Below are 23,813 nucleotides of genomic sequence, written 5' to 3'. Positions count from 1 at the left end.
CAGAATGGGGTAAATAACAAAGCGGCAGACTCTACAGAGATATGCTAAAAAGACTGTGAAGTAAATTATGAAGACTGATTAAATTACCCAACCTAAATAAACAGACATAATGGAAACTAGCTGGTGCAAAAGAACCGTATGTCAGAAACCCTACCTAGTGCTAATGACAGCAGGATTAATGAAGGTGGTATTTATAATCCACATGCAAACAGCAAATGACTCAGTGGCACACTGAAAGGCGTCTTTTGATTGTTACTCTGGTGGGCACATTTGTGGAAATTGCACCTTTTCAAATGGTATGATCTCTGAATAAAAACTACTTATTGTTCACAGAGCAATTCACTGCACTGTGTCATCTTCTAACCCAGGAAACAAAAAGATTAAAAATAAGCTTGCTATTAAATCAATGCTTAATACCCGCTGAAGGAGAAGTTGAGATTTCTAGTTCAGCAGCGACGGTGGCGACTGCATTTTGTTTTACGGCATTGAATGTGATTGAGATGGTTTGTTGCTAAGTCGGCCCATTCTTGGCACGGGACTCTGAGCATGGATGAGAGAGTTTAGACTTAGAGGAACTTGTTTTTGGCAATGTCAGAATCAGTATCAAGTTTAATATCACCAGCATATGTCGTGAAATCGGTGAACTTTGCGGCCGCAGTACATTGTAATGCGTGTTAATATAGGGAAAAAATGAATTACAGTAAATATATGCATACATTTAAATTAAATAAGTAGCGCAAAAACAAAAATTAAAAAATCAAGTAGTGAGGTAGTGTTCACAGGTTCAATGCCCATTCAGAAATCGGCTGGCAGAGGGGAAGAATCATTCAGTGTGTCTTCAGGCTCCTGTACCTCCTTAGTAGCAATGAGAAGAGGGCGTGTCTTGGGTGATGGAGGTCCTTAATGGTGGATGTTGTCTTTCTGAGGCACCACTGCTTGAAGATGACCTGGACACTACAGAGGCTAATGCCCATGTTGGAGCTGGCTAAATCTACAACTCCCTGTAGTTCTCTTCGATCCTGTGCGGTAGCACATCACTGCAACCCCACTCTCCACCCATACCAGACGGTGATGCAGCCAGTTAGAACCCCTTCTACGGTACGTCTGCAGAAATGTGCAAGTGTTTTACATGACTTGACAGCTTTTGTGCTCACCACCCTTCGACTCTGTATACTTCAGGAGCTCTTCATAACAATATCCTGTCTGGAAGGTGATCATCTGATCTTCTTGTCATGTGCTGCTACTGGCCTGACTGCTGGCCTCATGAGCAGGTACATCCAGCTCACATTCTGCAGCGTTTCTGAACTGGCATCTTGCCTTGCTTCCTCAATTCCATTAGTCTTGTGTGACAGCTGGATACAAATGGTTTCTTCTTTTATTCACTTTGTTGCTACATGTTCTCCATGGCTTACATGCAGTGAGTAGGTATTAGCTCTGTAGATGTTTGTATTTGCCTTTTACTTTAATACTTCAATCACAGAATCCTTCGCTGGCTTGCCCTAAGCCTGTACTCATGTTACCAGTCCTACTTGCGATTGTCAGTGCCAATTTTAACAGAGAAATGGCAAATATCCAAACTGTATTTAGTTTTTAAATGCAACATGTTTTAGTCTGAAACACTCAACTAACTCTACTTGACTTGTGGGAATTGTTCTGGAATAGGATTAACCCATTACGATTTAAGATATGTTTCCAGTTTTCTTCATTCTTCTTAGAATGACATCAATTTGTCCTCTAGAAATGGCTGTTTTAGTCGTTTATATGTGCTTGTTTATGCCTGGCTCTTTAGCTTTGTAAATCCAGACATATTTTATACATGAGCATTTATAAAGCTTTGAAGGGAGTAATCTCTTTGTTATTAAGGAAGGGACCCATAACAAACTTTGCACACATTTTTGCTATTTTTTGCTTTTTACGGCAGTGGCAGGCGTACATAATTTTCCTGTTGAAGCTGAAGTGGTGATGGTGCAGGAGCTTGAGATCTATATCATGAAACAATGTGTGGGTCTGAATTCCCCCCTCCACTGTTGGAGCCAGAATACTGGCTCGTTTAAAATGGGTTTAATGTTTGCTAAGTAGCTAATAGAGCAATTTAATGTGGGCGTGGGAGTGAATCTAGTCCAGGATGATACAAAGAGTTCTGCTTTACTTGATATAATATTAAATGTTAAATTAGCCTCAGTGGTTTGCTGTCTTGGGTATCGAACTGCTCAGTGTGGTTGGTCTCATTCAGCAGCATCACATGGCAGATGCTTTGGGAAAATGTTAAATGGTAACCATTTAGGGACTCAGCAGGATGTACTGTGTACTGGTCGTTAATCTTGCTTGAAGAGATCTTGTCTCCGCTACCCAAATACACTTCTCAGCTCTTCGAAGGTTCTGAAACTGGTCTCACATTCAAAATAACAGCATATGTCCTCACGTGATGCTGAGGTGCATCTTGAGATGTGCTGGGACACATCAGCTGGGGTCATCGGGTGTTCTAGGTCTTCCAACATTCATATCAACATACCAACTTTCGTATCAACATTCTCGCCCAGGTGACCCAGCCAGGGTTGATCAGGCCTGGCTTGTGTCCCAGCAGCATTGGTCTGTGGGTCACACCTCTTGTTCTACAGCCACCCTGAGGCTCACTCAGCAGCCTCTGTGCTGGTGCTGCTGACTGTTTTCTTTGAAGCCCCCGTAAGGCCTAGGAGAGGGTAGGTTCTGTACAGTGACCAGACCAGCAATACCTCTACACCTCACTTCTGTGGGCTTGCATCATGCCCTCCACCCCTGTCTCTGGCACTGCATTTCCTGCTCCTGGTGTCTGGCTTTCTTACATTCAATCTGGTCTTCCTGAGGAACGGTCAGTACTACTATGACCACCTGCCTCAAGGTTTCTAACAAAATCACCATGTTGGGTCTTGGGGGGAAGATAATGCAATGAAGTCAGTTGCTTGCCAAAATTGACTCTCAGTTGGTAGTTGGGCGACAAGGTGAGCACGCCTGCTGGTGATCTGAGTGGAGCTGTGGTTAGTTTCCTGCCTTGACAAAGGCTGTGGGCCTTCTGGGCTGCCGGATGGTGCCATAGTTGATCTTTACGCCGAGTTTCAAATATCCTGCACATTTACCACAAAGCATGCAATAAAAACTGAGCAATTTTGAATTAAACCTTGTACTTTCGTATCAACTTTTATAGTATAAACAGAATGAGTAGCGAGACAGTACTGATGAAATGGGCCCCACACACTATTAAACCTCACTCGGGGACTCAGTTCCTCTAGGCCGAGACTCCACAGTGGGGGTGCTGTACTGTTTGATGGTAAACCAGTTAATCTCCTGCTCCCCCTCAGTCTAAGCAAAAAAATCCACACTGCTCTGCTGAAGAGCAGGTGTATTCTCCTGATGTACCGCTATTTCACCCACAATGGCATCCTTGGAGCAGATTGTGTGGTTATCACATCATTATATGCGGAACCTGCTGTTTACAAATTGGCTGCCACATTCTCTAGATTAAATAACCACACAACAAAATAACATAATTAGTTTCGAAGTATTGTGCCCTGGGGACCAGAGGCATGTTAGGGGGAAGTAAATTCATATCATGTAGGACATTACTGTTGAAATAAATACTGTATCCAGTAACCTATGCAAGTACAGTAAAAGGTTCTTTTAATCTCACTTCATTAGAGGAAGCTTTAGAGAGTAGGCAGAAGAGATTTACTAGGATGCCCCCTGGACCAGGGAACATGTCTAGTTACGAAGAGGTTGCGTGAGCTAGGGCTTTTCTCTTTGGAAGGAGGAGGTTATAGATGTGTATGAGATGATAAAAGGCATAATTCTAGTGGGCAGCCAAAGATCTTTCTCCCCAAGCTGGAAATAGCTAATACCTGGAGGCGCCACTTAGAAGTGTTTGGGGAGGGGGGTTTGGTGTCAGAGATAAGTTTTTTTTTGCACAGAGGGTGGTGGGTGTGAGGATGCCCTGCCAGGGGTGGTGGTAGAGGCAGAGATATTGGGAGCATTAAAGAAACTTTTAAATAGGCATATGGATAATTAGAAAAATGTAGGGTTAGGTTAGACTGGTCTTGGAGTAGGTTAAAAAATAAGCACAGCATTATGGGCCAAATGGCCTGTACTGTGCTGTCGTTTTCTATGTACTTTTATTTATTGAGATACAGCTCAAAATAGACCCTTCCAGCCACACAGCAATTCCCTGATTTCATCCTAGCCTAATCACGGGACAATGTACAAGTCTGCTTAATCTACTAACCCGTGTGTCTGTGGGAGGAACTCGGAGGAAACCCACATGGTCACGGGGAGAATGTGCAAACTCCTTTCAGGCAGCGATGGAAATTGAACCTGGGTCGCTGGTACTGTAAAGCGTTGTGCTAACCACTACGCTACCATGCTGCCCTATCTTTGTCTTGCTGTAAATCATGGCAGTTCACTGCCCTTTTTGTCCAGGGTTACTGTAATAAAAAAACAAACAATAAAAGTTTGAGCAGTGCTGCAATACGCAGTGGGATTGTGCTAACTGTAATGTGTAGGTTTTTAATTCCTCACTTCAATCCTGTGAGCAGGAATAATAGATATGTGGACAACTGGCTAAGTCAACTGGAGTGTAAGGAACATTCAGGGACAGCCATTCCAGTAAAGCATTAGTTCCTTCCTATTCAACAAGAGCCCTTTGACCTGGTGTGGAACTCAGTTGTAAAACATCCTTCATTTTGAAGGTATTGGCAGCAGAACCAGCAGTGCCAGGTGCAAGTGCTCTCAAATTTCCTGAGACAGGGATGGGCAACATGTGAATTAGGGAGATATGGGACAAAGTGAATTCTGTGAACCATGAGATGGTAAATGGGTTGAGATCAAGAAAGAAGCCTACCTTCCTTCACAAATCTGTAAAGGGACAATGGTGGAGGTGTGACTCATTATTGAGAGAAAGGGAAGGCCTGACGTACTTAAAGCTTTTCTCAAAGGCTTTCCCAAGTGGGACAGTCTGTTAGAATATTTGTCAGAGGGAATGTTGGAGGTGGGTATGATTACAATGTTTAAAAGACAAGTTCAAGCATAGGAAAGGAGGGATACGGGCCAAGTACAGGCAAATGGGACTACCTGAGGAAAGCACCTTGATCATCACAGATGAATTGGAACTGAAGAACCTGTTTTTGTACTGCAGAGTTCTATGTCTATCTCTAATTCTATTTTGCAGAAAAATGGAACTTGTACATAAAAGAAACAGAAGACATCAATATCCTGAGGGAGTGTGTGCAGATCCTCTTCAACAGCAGATATGGTGAGTCATTGCATCCGGCTTCTGTCATACTTGCTCTAATTCGTCGCATACAAGTGCTTGTAACTTACGTAAACCAAAAGCAATGGCAGTGGAACACACACAACACACTCACAATGCTGGAGAGCACGTCTGGCAGCACCTATGGCAGGGGTACCCAATGGACCCCTTGCTTACTGGTATTGGTCCATGGCCATAAAAAGGGTTAGGAACCCCTGATCTATGGAGAGAAATGAACAGCCGACATTTGACCCTTCATCAGCTCCCCAGCATCTTGTGTGTGTTGCTTGAGGTCTGCAGATCTTGTGTCTCCACAATGCCAATGGAATTGGTGATGTTGTCAGTGAAAGTTGATTTGGGCATCTTGTTTATGTTTTGTAACTTCAAAACATGAAATTAATTCAAATGAAATTCATGGGAGTCCAAAAATATGGGTGTAGTTTGAGTTTACTTTAAGCGAGGCATCACGATAATGTATGCAATTAATGTAATTCAACATATAGCCCATAATGAATTATTTAAACAAATAGGAAAGCTTAATCAATAGATAACACACACACACACACACACACACACACACACACACACACACTCACTCACTCACTCACTCACTCACTCACTCACTCACTCACTCACTCACTCACTCACTCACTCACTCACTCACTCACACTCAAATATTGAAATATCAAGTATAAAACACTGTTGACAAACCATAAACATGAGAAAGTCTGCAGATGCTGGAAATCGAAAGCAACGCCCTCTAGCATTTTGTCCGTGTTCCTTTAGGCAAATGCCGCCTTAAAGAGCACAAGACCCGAGCAATTCTGGGGTCTTCTCTCTTTTGCTTTTAAAAGTTTCACACTGTTTTCCCATATCAGCTCCAAGAATGTTTGTCCTGCAGCTGACTGATTCAAAATTGGAATTTCTTTCTAACAAGCCAGCTGCTGCAAGTTCAAAGCTGCCTATAATTTTGTCAGGACATTGCTACTAAACTGAATAGAAACTGTGATTGAAGTGAATAATATGCTCTGGAAATGGACGATGGAAACTGATTCACACTGCATTTTCTACCCACTAAACATTTAACAAAAGGCTCTAAGTGGCCAGAATTCACTCCATGAAATATAGAAGCAATCCCTGTGTGTAAATATGCAAAATTAGTGACATAAAAGAATATGACTTTATATAAAAGATATTTGTCCCATTGACATAAGGAAGGAAGTACCATGTTAATCACTGTATAATGATGGAGCAGATGGATGCATTAGCCAAATATGCAGGATAAGTCGTAGGTTTATTATTGACTGTTTCCCCTAAGCTACGCGGGAGCATGGCCACACAGTAACTGAGCCTGTGGTGCCCTGCAGCTGAAACTTTCTTTTATTTAATGTTAAGGTGCCACTCTGTTTTCAAGCCATGTAGAAATTTGGTCTGTACAGCTGTAACAAAGATTAGAGGGGACACTGATACCGAGATACAGTGGAAAAACTTTGTTTTGCCTGCCGTCCGTAGAGATAATTTCACATCAGTACATCAAGGGAGTGTAAGCGAAAGCCAATAACAATACAGAATATACCTGCACTTACAGAGAAAGTTCAGAGTGTGCAGACAGTAAGGTGCGAGGCAGTGACGAGGAAAACTGAGAGGTCTCGAATCCATCTTGTCAGACTGTTATAATAGCAGGGCAGAAGCTGTCTTTGATCCTTGTTAAATGTGCTTTCAGGTGTTTGTATTTTCTGCCCACTGTGAGAGGGAGGAGAGAGAATGTCTGGGGTGAGTGGGGTCATTGACTAAGCTGGCCTTGTGGCGGCTCATTTCCTAGCGTATGCGAACCGACTCACAATTAGCCTACGGGGGTTTGCGAGCACAGAGCTTTGGAGCCTCTTCGCCATGGGGGGCCGGTTGACAGAGGCTTAAAAGTGAGGCTGAAGTTTTCGAATAAAGTTTTTCCTTCGACTGCAGTTACCGACTCCGTGTCGTAATTTTAGCGCTGTTTGTAGCACACCGCTACAATTGGTGACCCCGACGGTCCAAACGATTTTTGGACCAGAAATGACCGACGCCGCCTCTGTTCATGCGGTTTCGTTGACACTGCCGGGTTTCTGGACACAGCGCCCGGACCTATGGTTCCAGCAAGCCGAAGCCCAATTCCACGTTCGCCGGATCACCTCAGAAGACACCCGCTACTACTACGTGGTGAGCTCCCTTGACCAGGACACAGCGGCCCAGGTAGCGGAGTTCGTACAGTCGCCCCCGGCAGACGGCAAGTACACGGAATTCAAAGCCCTGCTCCTCAGGATTTTCGGACTCTCACGGCGCGAGCGGGCTGCCCGTTTACTGCACCTGGATGGCTTGGGCGACAGACCTCCATCGGCTTTAATGAACGAGATGTTGTCTCTGGCCGAGGGACACACAGGCCTCATGTTTGAGCAGGCATTCCTGGAGCAGCTGCCCGAGGACATACGCCTGCTGCTGTCCGACGCTGATTTCAGTGACCCCCGGAAGGTGGCAGCCCGGGCGGACTTGCTGTGGAACGCCAAAAAGGTGAGCGGGGCGTCCATCGCACAGATCTCCCAGCCACGCTCCCGGCAGCAAACCAGTCCAGGCCCGGCCGCAGAGCCCACTAACCCCCGGCCCAATGACCACTGGTGCTTCTACCACCAGCGGTGGGGCGCAGAAGCCCGCCGTTGCCGCCCGCCCTGCAAGTTCCCGGGAAACGCCAGGGCCAGCTGCCGCTGATGGCTACGGCGGCTGGCCATCGGGATAGCCTCCTGTATGTGTGGGATAGCAGGTCGGGACGCCGCTTTTTGGTCGATACTGGGGCTGAGGTCAGCGTTTTACCTCCGACAAGTTACGACACTCGCAGCAGGGCACCGGGTCCCCCCCTGAGGGCCGTGAATGGCAGCACAGTAAGGACCTATGGCACCCGTCAGGTGCAGCTACAGTTCGGCCCCAGCCAGTTCACGTGGGACTTCACACTGGCCGCCGTAGCCCAACCGCTTCTGGGTGCGGATTTTTTGCGAGCTCACAGCCTGCTGGTTGACCTGCCCAGGAAGAGACTGGTACACGCCGAGACCTTTCAGACGTTCTCCCTGGGCGCGGCCCAGTTGCCAGCCCCTCACCTCGGCTCCATCATGCTGTCCGACAACGACTTCACCAGGGTCCTGGCGGAGTTCCCATCGGTTCTGGCACCGCAGTTCACAGCAGCCATGCCCAGGCACGGCGTACAGCACCACATCCCGACACAGGGACCACCCCTCCATGCCCGTGCTCGGCGGCTTCCCCCGGACAAGCTCCGACTGGCGAAGGAGGAGTCCCAGAGAATGGAGGAATTGGGGATCATCCGGCGGTCCGACAGCCCCTGGGCTTCCCCCCTGCACATGGTGCCCAAAGCGACGGGGGGCTGGAGACCGTGCGGCGACTACCGCAGGCTGAACGAGGCTACCACACCGGACCGCTACCCTGTGCCGCACATTCAGGACTTTGCAGCAAACCTGCACGGCGCCCGGATCTTCTCCAAGGTCGACCTTGTCCGAGGGTACCATCAAATCCCGATGCATCCTGACGACGTCCCCAAGACGGCTCTCATCACCCCGTTTGGCCTCTTCGAGTTCCTCCGCATGCCGTTCGGCCTGAAGAATGCCGCACAGACGTTCCAGCGGTTAATGGACGCGGTGGGACGGGACCTGGACTTCGCGTTCATCTATTTGGATGACATCCTCATAGCCAGCGGCAGTCGTCAGGAGCATCTGTCCCACCTCCGTCAACTCTGCGCCCGACTGAGTGAGTACGGTCTTACAATCAACCCTGCCAAATGCCAGTTCGGACTTGATACCATTGACTTCCTGGGCCACAGGATTACTAAAGACGGGGCAACCCCTCTGCCCGCTAAGGTAGATGCGGTCCGCCACTTCCCCCGATCCACCACGGTCAAAGGCCTTCAGGAATTCGTAGGTATGGTCAATTTCTACCGCCGCTTCCTCCCTTCAGCTGCCCGGATCATGCGCCCCCTGTTCGCCCTGATGTCGGGTCCGAGCAAGGACATTACCTGGGACGAGGAGTCCGCCGCCGCTTTCGTTCAAACGAAGGAAGCTTTGGCTGACGCCGCAATGCTAGTACATCCCAGAATGGACACCCCTACCGCCCTCACAGTGGACGCATCAAACACGGCAGTCGGTGGGGTGCTGGAGCAGCTCATCGCAGGTCGCTGGCAACCCCTGGCGTTTTTCAGCAAACACCTGCGGCCACCCGAGCTCAAGTACAGTGCTTTTGACCGGGAACTGTTGGCGCTCTACCTGGCAATCCGGCATTTCAGGTACTTCCTAGAAGGTCGGCCCTTCACCGCGTTCACGGACCACAAACCGCTTACCTTTGCGTTTACGAAAGCATCCGACCCCTGGTCATCCCGCCAGCAACGCCACCTGTCCTACATCTCTGAATACACAACGGATGTCCGGCACGTCTCGGGTAAGGACAATGTCGTGGCGGATGCGCTCTCTCGCCCTCCCGTTCATGCCCTTTCCCAAGGGGTAGACTTTGAGGCACTGGCAGAGGCACAGCAGGTAGATGAGGAGATTCCGAGTTACAGGACTGCAGTCTCTGGTTTGCAGCTCCAGGACCTCCCCGTGGGCCCAGGTGAGAGGACCCTACTCTGTGACGTCGCCACCAACCAGCCCCGTCCGGTCGTCCCCGCAGCCTGGCGGCGACGTGTTTTCGACTCCATTCATAACTTGGCGCATCCCTCCATCCGGACAACTGTCCGGATGGTTTCCAGCAGGTTCGTTTGGCACGGACTCCGCAAACAGGTCAGTGAATGGGCCAGGACGTGCATGCACTGCCAGACGGCCAAGGTTCAGCGGCACACCAAAGCCCCACCGCAGCAGTTCCATCCCACCCACCGGCGTTTCGACCACATTCATGTGGATATCGTGGGCCCCCTGCCAGTGTCGCGCGGAGCGCGTTACCTCCTGACTATCGTGGACCGGTTCACAAGATGGCCAGAGGCGGTCCCGCTCACCGACACCACCTCCGAATCTTGCGCCCGAGCCCTGATCGCCACCTGGATATCCCGCTTTGGTGTACCAGCCCACATTACCTCCGACAGAGGCGCCCAGTTCACCTCCAGCCTGTGGTCAGCTATGGCCAGCCTTTTGGGGACTCAGCTGCACCACACCACTGCCTACCACCCACAGTCGAACGGGCTAGTGGAGCGTTTCCACCGTCACCTGAAGTCGGCCCTCATGGCCCGCCTGCGAGGAGCCAACTGGGCGGACGAGCTTCCCTGGGTCCTTCTCGGCATCCGCACAGCGCCCAAGGACGACCTGCACGCCTCGTCGGCCGAGTTGGTATACGGCGCGCCCCTGGCCGTCCCCGGGGAGTTCCTACCAGCCCCAAGGGGGCAAGAGGAAGAACCCGCTGCAGTCCTGGGCAGACTTCGCGAGAAGCTCGGTAACCTGGCCCCCATACCCACTTCACAGCATGGGCGGCACCCGACCTGCGTGCCCAAAGACCTACGGAACTGTAAGTTTGTGTTTGTACGAAGGGGCGGGCATCGGCCACCGCTGCAGCGGCCATACGAGGGGCCGTTTACGGTGCTCCGGAACAACGGGTCCACGTTCGTGCTGGACGTTGGGGGGAAGGAGGAGGTTTTCACGGTGGACCGCCTCAAGCCGGCCCATGTGGACCTGGCGCAACCGGCCGAGTTTCCGGCGCCTCGGCGCAGAGGCCGACCTCCCAAGCAGGTTCTGGCCCAGGCTGTGGACATTGGGGGGTGTATCGCCGGTTCTGGGGGGGGGTTATGTGGCGGCTCATTTCCTAGCGTATGCGAACCGACTCACAATTAGATAGCCTACGGGGGTTTGCGAGCACAGAGCTTTGGAGCCTCTTCGCCATGGGGGGCCGGTTGACAGAGGCTTAAAAGTGAGGCTGAAGTTTTCGAATAAAGTTTTTCCTTCGACTGCAGTTACCGACTCCGTGTCGTAATTTTAGCGCTGTTTGTAGCACACCGCTACAGCCTCTTTACTGAGGCGGTGAGAAGTGCAGGCTGAATCTATGGAGAGGAGGCTGGTTTTCACGCGGTGCTGAGCTGTGTCCACAACTCTCTGCTGTTTCTTGCAAACACAGGAAGTTGCCATACCACGTTATGATACATCCAGCTAGGATTATATCTAAGGTATATCAGTAAAAGTTGTTGAAAGTCGACAATCAGGCAGTATCCATGGAGGGAACAAACAAGAGTCAATATGCTGGGTCTTTTTCACCACAGGGTGCGAGATGTCACAGGGCCAGATTGACCTCACACTCTGGAACTGAGTAGCTTTCTAGGAGGAGACAGCGCAGTTTATGCTAATTCACGGACCTCTTTCAAATGAATGTGATTGTTCATCTTGGGCCAACCAATGACGGTTGTGTACGGAGTGTATCCTGGCCCACAGAGACTCAATTTGAGTTTATTGTCATGTGCACAAGCACCTTGAGGCACAATACAAAACTAGCAGCAGCAGTATCAGCACCACAGGTGCATACATTGCCTTGAAAAAGTATTCAACCCCCACAACTAGTTCCACATTTTACTGTCTTGTTTTCTACATTTAACATATATTGAAGTAGAATTTTTTGGAACCACCTGCGCAACATTGTGCATCAAGTCAAATCAAAAGAAAATCAGCAAATCCTGTCAACAATTTACTAAAAATCATAAAACAAAATTGTAACCTTGAAGAAGTACTTATCCCTTTAGTAATTACTTAACTAATTTTCCTTAGGTGCAATGTATTACCTTAACAACTCACCCAATTTTTTGATGTAGAAAATTGGAGGATCACCGGTTTTCAATGAATTCATAAGAATGAATACGCCGTCTCTCTGTAAGGTCCAACAATATGGTAGATTTTCAACAGACCAAACCAAAATGAAGACAAAAGAACATTCAAGACAAGTCAGGGAAATGATTCTAGAGAAGCACAAATCTGGGGATGGGTACAAGACCACCTCAAAGGCACTGAACATACTTCAGAACTCAATGCAGTCCATCATGAAAAAAAAATGAAACCATAGCCACACAGCTTGGGTCAGGCTGCCCCTGAGAAGAATGATACTCGTAAGAAAGACCATAAAACATAGGAGCAAAATTAGGTCATTAAGCCCATCGATTCTGCTCCGCCATTCCATCATGGCTGATTCCCGATCCCACTCAACCACATACACCTGCCTTCTCGTCATATCCTTTGATGCCCTGACCAATTAGGAAACAATCAACTTCGGCCTAAAATATACACAAGGACTTGGCCCCCACCGGAGTCGGTGGCAAGGCATTCCACAGATTCATTATTCTCTGGCTAAAAAAATTCCTCCTTACCTCTGTTCTAAAGGGTTGCCCCTCATGGATGTCCCCACCATAGGAAAGGCCCTCTCCTACTGTGGCTACTGTGTGTAAATCTTGGTCAATCGCATTGTGCAAAGCTAATAGAGACTTATCCAACAGTCTCTCTGACTGTTACAGAAGTCAGTGGCTGCAACTGTAGATGAAGTTCATGGCTCCACAATCTCATAGTCCTTGCATAAAAAGGGTATTTATGGAAGAGTGGCAAGGAAGAAGCCCTGTTTTTTTTTTAAAAAGCATATCCTTGCCCTTAAAGACTTTGCAAAACATCACTTAGATACTATAAAGATGTGCAAGAAGGTCTTGTGATTTAGTGGGACTGAAATGGAACTTTTTAGCCTCTATACAAAGCAATACGTGTAGTGTAAATCTAATATTGCATATCAGCCAGGTAACACTATCCCTACTATAAAGTATGGTGGAGGTTGCATCATGATATGGGGATGCTTTTCAACAGCAGGGACTAAAAATCTGGTCAGGTTTGATGGGAAGATGGATGCTGCTAAATATTAGAGATCCTGGATAAAAACCTGCTAGCCTCTGCCAGAACGCTTAAACTGAGGAAGAAGTTAATCTTTCAGCAGGACAGTGACCTAAAGCGTGTTGCCAGAGCATCCGTGGAGTGGCTGCAAATGAAGAAAATCAATGTCCTTGAGTCCTGATCTTAACCTAATCAAACGTCACTGGCAAGACCAGATTGCTGTCCATCTCCACTCCCCAACTCACTGGCACAGCTTGAGCAATTTTGTAAGGGGAAGTGGGCAAATCTTGGCCCATCGCATTGTGCAAAGCTAATAGAGACTTATTCAAAAAGTGTACTGGCTGTAATAGCTGTGAGAGGTGGTTCAACTAAATACTAAGCAAAGGTGGGGAGGAATACTTTTGAACTGCGGACTTTGCAATTTTTGGATTTTTAGTTTTTCATGCTTTACAATTTTACCTGCATTTTTGGGTTCGACTGTGAAAAAGGGAGCATGTGATTCACAAATAAAATTCTCAGCTAAATTGATTAAAATCAGTGGTTGATACTCATTTAGGGAATGAATACTTTTACAAGGTACTGTGGATGCAAGCACACAGAATAGAAACTCTTTATCAACTATGTGCTCTCCCACAGTTTTCTGTCCATTAACCAAGCTTCAAACTATGCCACATATTGCCTCCAATCCTAAGTGCTTGAAAAGTGATTGTGTAGAGGGCTATTAAAGGCTTTTATAAACTCTGTGCATCATATCCGCTGGTTCACCCTCATTTAATCTACTAATTACAACTTCAAATAAATTCTTAACAGCTTTGTCAAACATGATTTCTATTTCATAGACCTATGTTAACTCCACCTAGTTTTAGTATTACTTCAGTAAATTGCTACCAATTCGGTGGCATTTCCTGCTGCATTTTCCCTACTAGTGACGTCAGGTTAACTGATCTACCATTCCATCCAGCTTCCTTCGATCTTCCAAATGGTGGGGCTCATTCTACAATCCACCGACTTATAAAACTGATCACCTCCTCCGAAGCCCTAGGTGGCAAATCATCAGGTCCCCTTAATTTCTCTGATTAAAATACTTTTCTAATATTGCTGATTTCTTTCAGTTTCTTAACCTGAGTACACCTGTTGTTCTCCACCATTTTAGGAGATGTTTTTGTGTCCTCTTCCATGAAGACGGGTGCAAAGTATTTGTGCCACTTACGTATTTCCTGATACAACTGCTCCTTTCTGTCTGTAAAGACTCAAATTTACATTTCTGATCATTTTCTTGTCATCATTTCCACATTTCTGATTAAGATCAGAGTGCAGAGACAGAGGGTGGAAGGTCTCATGCTATCCATTCGAAGTAGGTTGCCATGGCTTTATTGCGTTCACTTTCCAGAAGTGGCTGCATGACCTTGGCTTCACTTGAAGAGAGATCAAGTCAACCAGCAGGGCTGTAGCTGAGGCAGCAGAGGCAGGATCATCATGGGTGTGGACTAAGTATGTCCAGAGGGGCAGATAGTCAGACAGTGTATCCATCTTTTGTAAACTCTTCAGTAGCTGCATAGATACCTGGAGTAGACTATCTGTTGGATGGAAGCGACCATCAACTCTGATAGATGCAGGTGCCAAGTTGTTAAGCTCATCAGTGGGAGGTGGTGCTTTAGCACTGCTGGCCCACCACCTTGACAGAGTCTTGATCATAAGCGGGCCGAAACTCCAGAAGACAGGTGACAGATCAACTGATGATAGCACAGGACAGTTAACACCTTAGTCCACGTGTATTTTCAATTCTTAATTCAATTCTCATCATTTCCACATTTCTGAAGAATAAATTGCAGTCTATTTTGTTTCATAAATGATTACTCCCATATTTCTACCTTTCCTTTTCTTATTGTCATTATTTTGTTTATTTTTAAAATTTTGTTTGCTTAATTCTGAATTTGCAAAGTTCTAAATATTTTCTTTTATTATCTATTTCTACTCGTGCATTGTCTTGTTAGCTATATATGGTAAAGTTTTCCAGTTTGATTTTCACATTTTAATTAATACATAACTTGGGCATCATCCCTGAAGAAGATAGCAGAGTTTGTTATCGTAATGTCAGTTATAATCGATGCCTGTACCCGTCTGAAAGCCGGAAAAGAGTGTATTCATAATACATAACTTTAGAAAACTATATACTAATTCTTTCAATGTTGATCTCTATCTACAATAGCCAACTCACAGTTTGTATCTTGTTTTGTTTCATATTTAATACCTTGACTTCAAAGTGAACTGAGTCACATTCAGTCATACAACAAGCTTGTATCATATGTTGTGATTAATCCACTGTGAAAGCTCTCAGATTCTAGATTATCAATCATTTGTCATTGCACAAAGCTAGGTGTGAAATAATTTCCATATTTGATATTGATAATGAAAATCTTCTTGTATTGACTTCTTGAATTCATCGTCTACACTGTATCTTACTAATTTGGCTCACCTAGTCCAAATTAAAGGAAGTTTAAACACACTCATAATTACTGTTTTTTTTTCTCACATACACTTCAAGTTTCTGAATGTACCACAGATGTTTGGAAACATTTGGTCAATTTCCAATTTTTCTGCTCCTTGTAGTTTCTTAACTCCACACAAAATAATTCCACTTACTGATTTCTGCATCCTAGTTTGCTACTTTTTCCATCTTTTTAAAAATTCTTTGTTGTCCTTTGGAAGGATTTGGCTGTCATTTCTCCTTTTTCATTTTGGCCATCTTTTAATATTTAATTATCCCATTTACTATCAAATTAATATTGAATTAAATATTTAATTCTCAAACTTGCTAAACATTGTACTACACTAGGTGTTAGATTATGTCCATTTAATTCAAAGGACATTTATTGTCAATGTATGTGCAATGTATGGATCTATTTCTTTTAGAGCAGTGACAGTTCCCCCTCCAACACTACGTGGTGATCTGTCGTCTGCGCATGCACATTGTTCTCTCTTGCTCTCATTGCAATGTGAATACTCCAGTTAGAGCCATCTCCCGCGTGCGTGCTTCTATTATAATACATATGTAGTTGTGCACAGACACAGCAAATTGGCGACAAGTACAAACCTGAATGTCATCAACTACACTGATAGTTATGGGGCGAAACAGTGAGAGTTAAACAGTACGAGAAGGCCGTCACAGACACCACCAAAGCAATGCATGATTAACAGTGAAAGATGCACTGAATTTAAAGTTAAAATAACGTGGCAAGTTTGGGAAGGTGACAAACTTGATAGCGCTAATGAAGGCTGGGAATTGTATCTCAAGAGGGTTGAACCGTATTGTAACGGGAACAGCAAGGAGGAACAAAAGAAAGCCCCTACACTTCTTGGCTTAATGGGCCCATGAACATTCAGTCCCTTACCCAACTTAATAATCCCTGCAGAGCCAGCAAGCAAGACAGTCAACAATTTTACAAAAATCACTTGAGCCCTGAACCACTGGTAATAGCTGAGAGATTTAGATTTTGCAAAAGGAACCAGTCAAAAGATGAAAAGCTTTCTGCATACATTGCGGAATGACGCAGACTATCCCAGTACTGTGATTTAAGAGGTGGGCTTTCTGAAGCATGAGGGACGGGCTTGTATGTGGCATGCATAGTCAAAACACTCAAAAGAGGCTATTATCTGGAAGAAACCTAACCCTAGAATGGACATTGACCATTGTTAGAGACTGCAGCTAAGGTTGTAGCAGAATTAAAGAAAAGGAGGTTAGAATGTGAAATGGACAAAAGTATCTGAATGGTGCAAAAAGCCAAAGATGGTATCGATGTGGCAAATGCTCCCACGATGCAACTGACTATTTTCAAAGAAAAAGTTTGCAGAGAGTGTCACAGACAAGGTCACACAGAGAGAGTGAGCAAGGCAGACAAAAAGCACAACCCAGTCAAAAGCCTCAAACACAAAACTAAGCAAATGCATAAAGTTACTGAATGTAAAACAGAATTAGACAACACAAAGTCTGAAAAGGGTGAACTGTCATACCTAGAACTGCATAATATAACTGAAGCAGATCACAAAATCTTCTGGGTCACAATATATGTGTCTGGTGTAAAACTGAAAATGCAGCTGAATACAGGGTCAACTTTGTCCGTAATTCCAGAGGCTGACTACAATGAACTGTTTTCTAAGATATCATTAGAGAAGACCTCAGTGATGCTAAAGACACACAGGCGACAAAAGTGTCTTCCGAAGGCAAGCTGAGAGTAAATGTGACGTATGGAGGCCAAACATAATAGTTGGAGCTTTAAGTATAGAAAAGTGGGGGCCAGCACTTTTTCGATGTGAATGGTTGTGAAAAGTCCAACTAGACTGGCGGTTAATCAAAGCTGTCAGTGTGACATCAACAGGCAACTGCAGCCCAAATGGTAACGCTAACCGGAGGCTGTCCCAGCTCCTTAATGCTAATCAGAAGATGTTTGAGAAGGGAATGGATAAACAGATCGAAGACTTGGCCAAAAGCTGTTCAGGATGCCAAGAAATTCAAGATGCACCCCAAAGGCACCATTACTCCCATGGGAGTGGCTGTCTTCACCACGGCAAAGCGTACATATTAACCTTGCTGAGTCATTCATGTATTCCATGTTTCTAATTGCTATGGATGCTCATTCGAAGTGGCAGGAGGTTGAACTCAACCACCTCAGCAAATACAGTCTCCGCCCTGAGGACTACCTTCGCCAGAAGCGCTTGCCCAACTTTCAAGAAGTCAATTAAAATGATGGACGGGGGGACATTTCTCTACAGCACAAGGTGGACAACTTCCTTTTTGTGTATCAGAACTCTGTTCATGTGATGACATATCAAACACCTCAATGCTGTTCATGAACAGGAACCTGAGATCTCACATAGACCTCCTGAAACCAGATCTACAAAGGAAGTACTGAATAAACTATCCAGCCAGTTGCCGTGCAAAGCAGCAAGGAGCTTCAAGATTGAACAGAAAGTCCTAGCTTGTGATTACCAAGAGGACAAGTGGACTCTCGGTGGGATAGCTACAAGAAGTGGACCAGATACTGAATGCTCAACTGAAGAACACGCCTGAGTCGACTGCATCCAACACGATGGACACATTACTGACACTGGACTGACCTCTCAGTGACGATGTCACTGACAGTAATGTGACCCTGGAAACCGAGGATGTTGTCTTAGACAAGACACTCAGCAAATCTGATGCCACTCCACAGGTCCAGAGGCCCTGCCCTGAAAGAAACGGAGCGACACACAAGACTGAACCTCTAGAACTGTGAAGTTAGTTATGGACTGTTATTATGAAAGCATGTTTATTTGGAAAATGGGTTTATGAAAGGGAAAATGAATGTTTTGTACATATACAGTTTTATTTCGCATTAATCTAAAGGGGGGGGAATTGTAATGTTTGGATCTATTTCTTTTAGAGCAATGACCCCTCCCTTAGCACTACATATTGATTTGTTGTCTGCGCATGCACATTGTTCTCGCTGTCACTCTCAATGCAATGTGAAAACACCAGTTAAAACCATCTCCTGTGTGTGTGCTTTTATTTAATATCTATGTAGTTGCGCACAGACACAAGAGTATGTATGCAGTAAACAGCCCTGAGATTTGTCTCCCCACAGACAGCTACAAAACAAAGAAACCATGGAACCTGTTCAAAGAAAAAAAACACTGAACACCCAATGTGCAAACAGTAAAGAAACGAATGGAAAAACACAGAATATAAAACATCAAACCACTGAAATCATCAGCGCAGTCTTGGAATGTACAGTGTCATTCATTGACTGCAGGCCACAGAGCCCGTCCACTCTGATCAAAATCGCACAAACTAATAATGAGAGAGGAGGAACCAGAAACCAGAAATACATCATAGCGTGAACTATGCCCATAAACTGCATCCACTAAACCTTGCCCAAGACCCAGTATGCTGGTACCACCCTTGTGCTTATTAATTTAATGATCATCTAATGAATGGTGTCTCTATCCCGATGAAGAGTCTTCAGTGTTTGTTTCATTTAGAGATGCAGCAGGACAGCAGGCTTTTCAGCCCCAACAAGCCCACACCACCCATTTACACCAATTAGCCCGTACGTGTTGGGACTGTGGGGATGTATAAGCTCCTTACAGATGTGGCAGTATTGAACCAGGGTTGCTGGCACTGTAATAACATTGTACTAACCGCTATGCTTGTCTTAAACTATTGTGCCAACTGACACTCATTGGACGCATGTATGCTCCCTCCCTTCCCAAAAGAGTCTGGTTACCATTACTAATTTTATTGTAAAGGGGGTTTCTTTTTTTCTTTGTTACTATTGGGAAAGGGTTTCCTTTTGTTAACTAGCAGGAATGCTAATTTACTGATAACGAGAATGGTATTCCTTTGTAAACCAAATGGGGATTAATGTTCTTTCTTCTGAGTCTGTAAGCTTTTGTTGACGGGCTTTTGGGCAGATCGGCGCGAGGGGGTCGAGAGAGAGGACGCAATGCTCTAAGCTGGGCGAGGATCGGACCCCAAAGGGGGGTCCGAGGCTGGGAGATTCTCCGAGGAGGGGGGGATGAAGCTAGATGTGCTTGGTTGACCACTCGGAGGGTCCTGAGCTGTTTGGAGAGTCGAGGAGTTCGGAGGGATCTGAGCTGCGAGTCGAGGAGTTCGGAGGGGATCGAATGGTGGCCAGAAGACTTCAGTAATTGAGCTCCAACGGCTGTGCACGAAGTGGTTTGGACTTTGATGTTTGGCGCCTTTTCTTTAATTTTCTCTTCATATATACTGTATCGTTATTAATCACTTAGTTATAGTAACCTTTATAAATTGTACTCATTTAATCGCATATGGTGTACTGTCTGTTTCTGGGTGAGGCGGGGACATCACACAGCATCCACACCAGCTGATTACCCAGTTTGGCGGAGCCGAAGGCTGCTCCCCCTGGACAAGAACGAGCTGAGCGAGCCTGAGGCGACCCAGGGAGTTACATTATTTATGTATGGACGGACTTATTTATTTCAAGATACCGTGGTGAACAGGCCCTTCTGACCCAAAGAGCCACACTGCTCACCAATCCACCTATTTAACGCTAGCCTAAATCACAGGACAATTTTCAGTGATCAACTAACCTAATAACCTGTACATCTTTGGACTGTGGGAGGAAAGCAGAGCACCCAGAGGAAACCCATGCATTCATGGGGAGGACGTATGAACTCCTATCGGAAAGCATTGGAATTTAAGCTCTGACATGCCAAACTGTGGTAGTGTTGCGTTAACTTCCACACTACCATGATGCCCCATTTTCTGCCCTGTATTATCACCTTATAATCCTTATAATTTCTAAATTTTGCCCTCCCTTATCCTTGCTTTTATTTGCCCCACCACTCCTCCACCAACTACTTAGTTTAAAGCCTTATGAGACTTGGAGAACTAGAGGCCTATGCACTAGGGAAATTCTAGGCAGTCTTTGGAGTGGGTTACATGGTAGGCATAACATTGTGGGCTGAAGGGCCTGTAATTTTCTGTAAATTTCTACATTCTATGTTCTAAGACATTTGGCCCATTGAGTCTACTCTGCCATTCCATCATGGTGATTTATTTTCCCTCAAACCTCATTTTCCTGTAATCTCCCTATAACTTCTGATGCCCTTTACTAATTAAGTACCTTTCGACTTTGGCTTCAAATGCACCAAATAAATTGGCTTCCACAGCCATCTGTGGCAATGAATTCCACAGATTCACCACCCTCTGGCTAAAGGAATTCCTCCTCATCTCTGTTCTAATTAGATGTCCTTCTATTCAGAAGCTGTGCCCTCTGAACCTGGACTCTCACGCTATCTAGGATTTCCAAAATTTGGTATGTTTCAATGAGACTTCTCCATCATTTTATTAAGCTCCAGTGAGTACAGGCCCAGATCCATCAAACACTCCTCCCACATTAACCATTTCATTTCCCAGGATCATTCTTGTGAAATTCATCCCTCTTGAATGGCAGCACGTTATTTTTTAGATGTAGAGCCCAAAACTGCTCTCAATACTCCAAGTACAGTCTGATCAGTGCTTGATAAAACCCCAACATTATGTCCTTGCTTTTGTATTCTAGTTCTCTTGAAATGAATGCTAACATTGTATTTGACCTCCTTACTATGGACTCAACCTGGAGAATAACCATTAAAGAATCCTGCACTAGGATTCCCAAGTCTTTATTGCTTTTACCAGAGTTCATGACCATACACTTCCCTACGCTGTATTCCATTTGTCACTTCTTTGCCCGTTCTCCAAACCTACCCAAGTCCTTCCACAGGCTTCCTCAGCACTACCTGTCCCTTGCCCTATCTCTGTATCATCTGCAAACTTGGTCACAAAGCCACCAATTCCGTCACCCTAATCATATGATGTGAAAAGTTGCAGATGCTATTTTAAGCTCCCTAATCTTATCCGGTTCTTTATATTTGTCCTTAGTGGGCTCGACCACGAGCTGCTCTAAAAAGCCATCTTGTAGGCATTCTTCACATTCCTCCTCTTGGAATCCAGCACCAACCTGATTTTCACAAGCTACTTGCATATTGAAATTCCCCATGACCATCATTATATGCCTTTTCTATCTTCCATTATAATGTGTATCCCACATCCTGGCTACTAATTGGGGGCCTGTATATAACTCCCATCACTGTCTTTTTTACCCTTGCAATTTCTTAACTCTACCCACAAGGATTCTACATCTTCTGATCCTATGTTACTACTTTAAAAAGGATATTATTTTGTTCATTTTTACTAACAAAGCTTCTCCACCCCTCTGCCCACCTACCTGCCCCTTCGATGTGATGTGTATCCTTCCATGTTAAGCTCCAAACTGTGATTCTCTTTCAGCCATGACTCATTGATGCCTGCAACATCATATCTGCCAATTTCCAACTGCACTGCATGATCGTCTACCTTATTGTGTGTGTTTATATATAACAGTTGCAGTCCTGCAGTCACCACTCTCTTTTTCAGTTTTGTCTCCATGTTGCTTGATGTTGAATTCTTATCCATTTCTGAACTTTTTTTTCCTCTCTGGAGACTCCAGTAACCTCTGCAGCATTCTCCTTCTATTTTACTTTATGCATGGTTTTCAAAGCAGTTGAAGCCACACCATACCATTTAGCTAAAAGCCATTGCAACAGCCCTACTTCGCCAAGACCCTGCATGGTTTGGGTGGAGCTCACCTCATCCCCGGTACTTTTGCCAACGCTTCCTCCTTCCCCGGTACTTTTGCCAACGCCCCACAAATTCAAACCCACTTCTGCCACATCAATCTTTTGCCACACATGTTACTCTCTGATGGTATCAACTCTGTGCCAAATTGAATGTGGCTAGGATAACAATCTACAATTGAAACCCACTCCTCCAACACCAGTCTTTGCATCATGCTTTCTTATTGATCTTATTCACTCTTTGCTAGTTTGCATGTTGCTCAGATGATAATCCAGTAGCTCTGTGACTCTGCGTGTTCATTTAGATGCTAGCTGGTTGTACTACTTCGGTAGGGAGTCCTTTGTACCTGCTGGGCGACGTGGTAACATAACGGTTAGCGTGACACTATTGCAGTCGGGGTATTCTGGTGTTCGGAGTGCAGTTCCGGCACCGTTCTGTAAGGAATCTCTGTACTACTTCCCTGTGAAATGTGTGGGTTTCGTCCTACTGTCCAAAGACATACTGGGTAGGTTGATGTAAATTGTCCTGTGATTGGGTTTGAGAGAGGTTGACTTGAAGGGCTGGAATGGCCTATACTGCACTGTATAACTAAATGAATACAGAAATGTCATTGTTTATGAATTGTAATGAATCTTGTCCTTCCAACAACAAATACTTCTCTGGTTGCAAGGGAAATGTTCTCAACCTTGGTACTTCAACACATACTTTGAGACTTCTACTTGTGGCTGCAGAGGCTAGTATCTGTGCTCCAAAATATATTGTCCCATGTTACCAGTACATTGTTTTTCTACTCACCCAACTGGAATACTCTGGTGTTATCATCATTTGGCTCCTCCTCCCTACGAGAGCTGAGGCTCCTCCAGTGCTACCATCTGAATCCTCAGGCCTGTCATTAAACTCTGCCATCCTTTTCGACTAGTTAGTTCTGTGAGGGTGTGACTGCCTCTTGGAGCTGAGTATCCAAGTAGCTACCCTCCTCTTTGAGGGACAGAAGTGTCGGGATTCCAGGCTCCGGCTCATCGGCTTTGAGCTACAGTTCCTCAAAATGCAAACAATTATCAGGGACATCAAGAACTAGAGGGTGCGGGTTTAAACTGAGAGGGAGAGAGTTAGTAGAAATCTGAGGGGTAACTTTTTCACCCAGACAGTGGTCCGCTTTTGGAATGGACTGCCAGAGGGAGTGGTTGAGACAGGTACAATAACAACTTGAACAGGTTCGTGGCGGGAAAGGGTGGGAGAGATATGGGCCAAAAGTGGGCAAGTGGGACCTGTTTAGATCGGCATGCTTGATCAACATGGACCAAATTGGCCAAAGGGTCTTTTCTGTTCTGGATGACTCGATGAGATGAAAATACTAGGAATCTGGTCTTCCCATCAGCTTCAGTGTGCTGCAGCAGACCACTTGTCCTCATGTGGCTCTAACATAATTATTTATTTTTATTATTGAATTACAGCTCAGAATAGACACTTCCTGCGCTTCGAGCCACGTGGCCCAGCA

At 45.5% G+C, this 23,813-nt stretch overlaps 1 protein-coding gene across 7 annotated transcripts in view; it reads left to right on the top strand.

Moving 5' to 3' along the window:
- Positions 1 to 23,813, top strand: part of gtf2ird1 (GTF2I repeat domain containing 1) — a 202,936-nt gene that overhangs the window by 83,869 nt on the left and 95,254 nt on the right. For all 7 annotated transcript variants that reach the window (XR_009512780.1, XM_059973054.1, XM_059973053.1 and 4 more), the window contains one exon: positions 5,195 to 5,278. Coding sequence is in view for 6 of the 7 variants with exons in the window: in XM_059973054.1 (XP_059829037.1) it covers positions 5,195 to 5,278 (84 nt within the window). In the remaining variant the exon portion in view is untranslated. The remainder of the gene's footprint in view (positions 1 to 5,194; positions 5,279 to 23,813) is intronic.

The sequence above is a fragment of the Hypanus sabinus genome, chromosome 6, assembly GCF_030144855.1.
Source record: "Hypanus sabinus isolate sHypSab1 chromosome 6, sHypSab1.hap1, whole genome shotgun sequence".
Classification (NCBI taxonomy): domain Eukaryota; kingdom Metazoa; phylum Chordata; class Chondrichthyes; order Myliobatiformes; family Dasyatidae; genus Hypanus; species Hypanus sabinus.
Note: the sequence above shows the minus strand (reverse complement) of the source record. Positions and strands in the feature narration are given on the sequence as shown.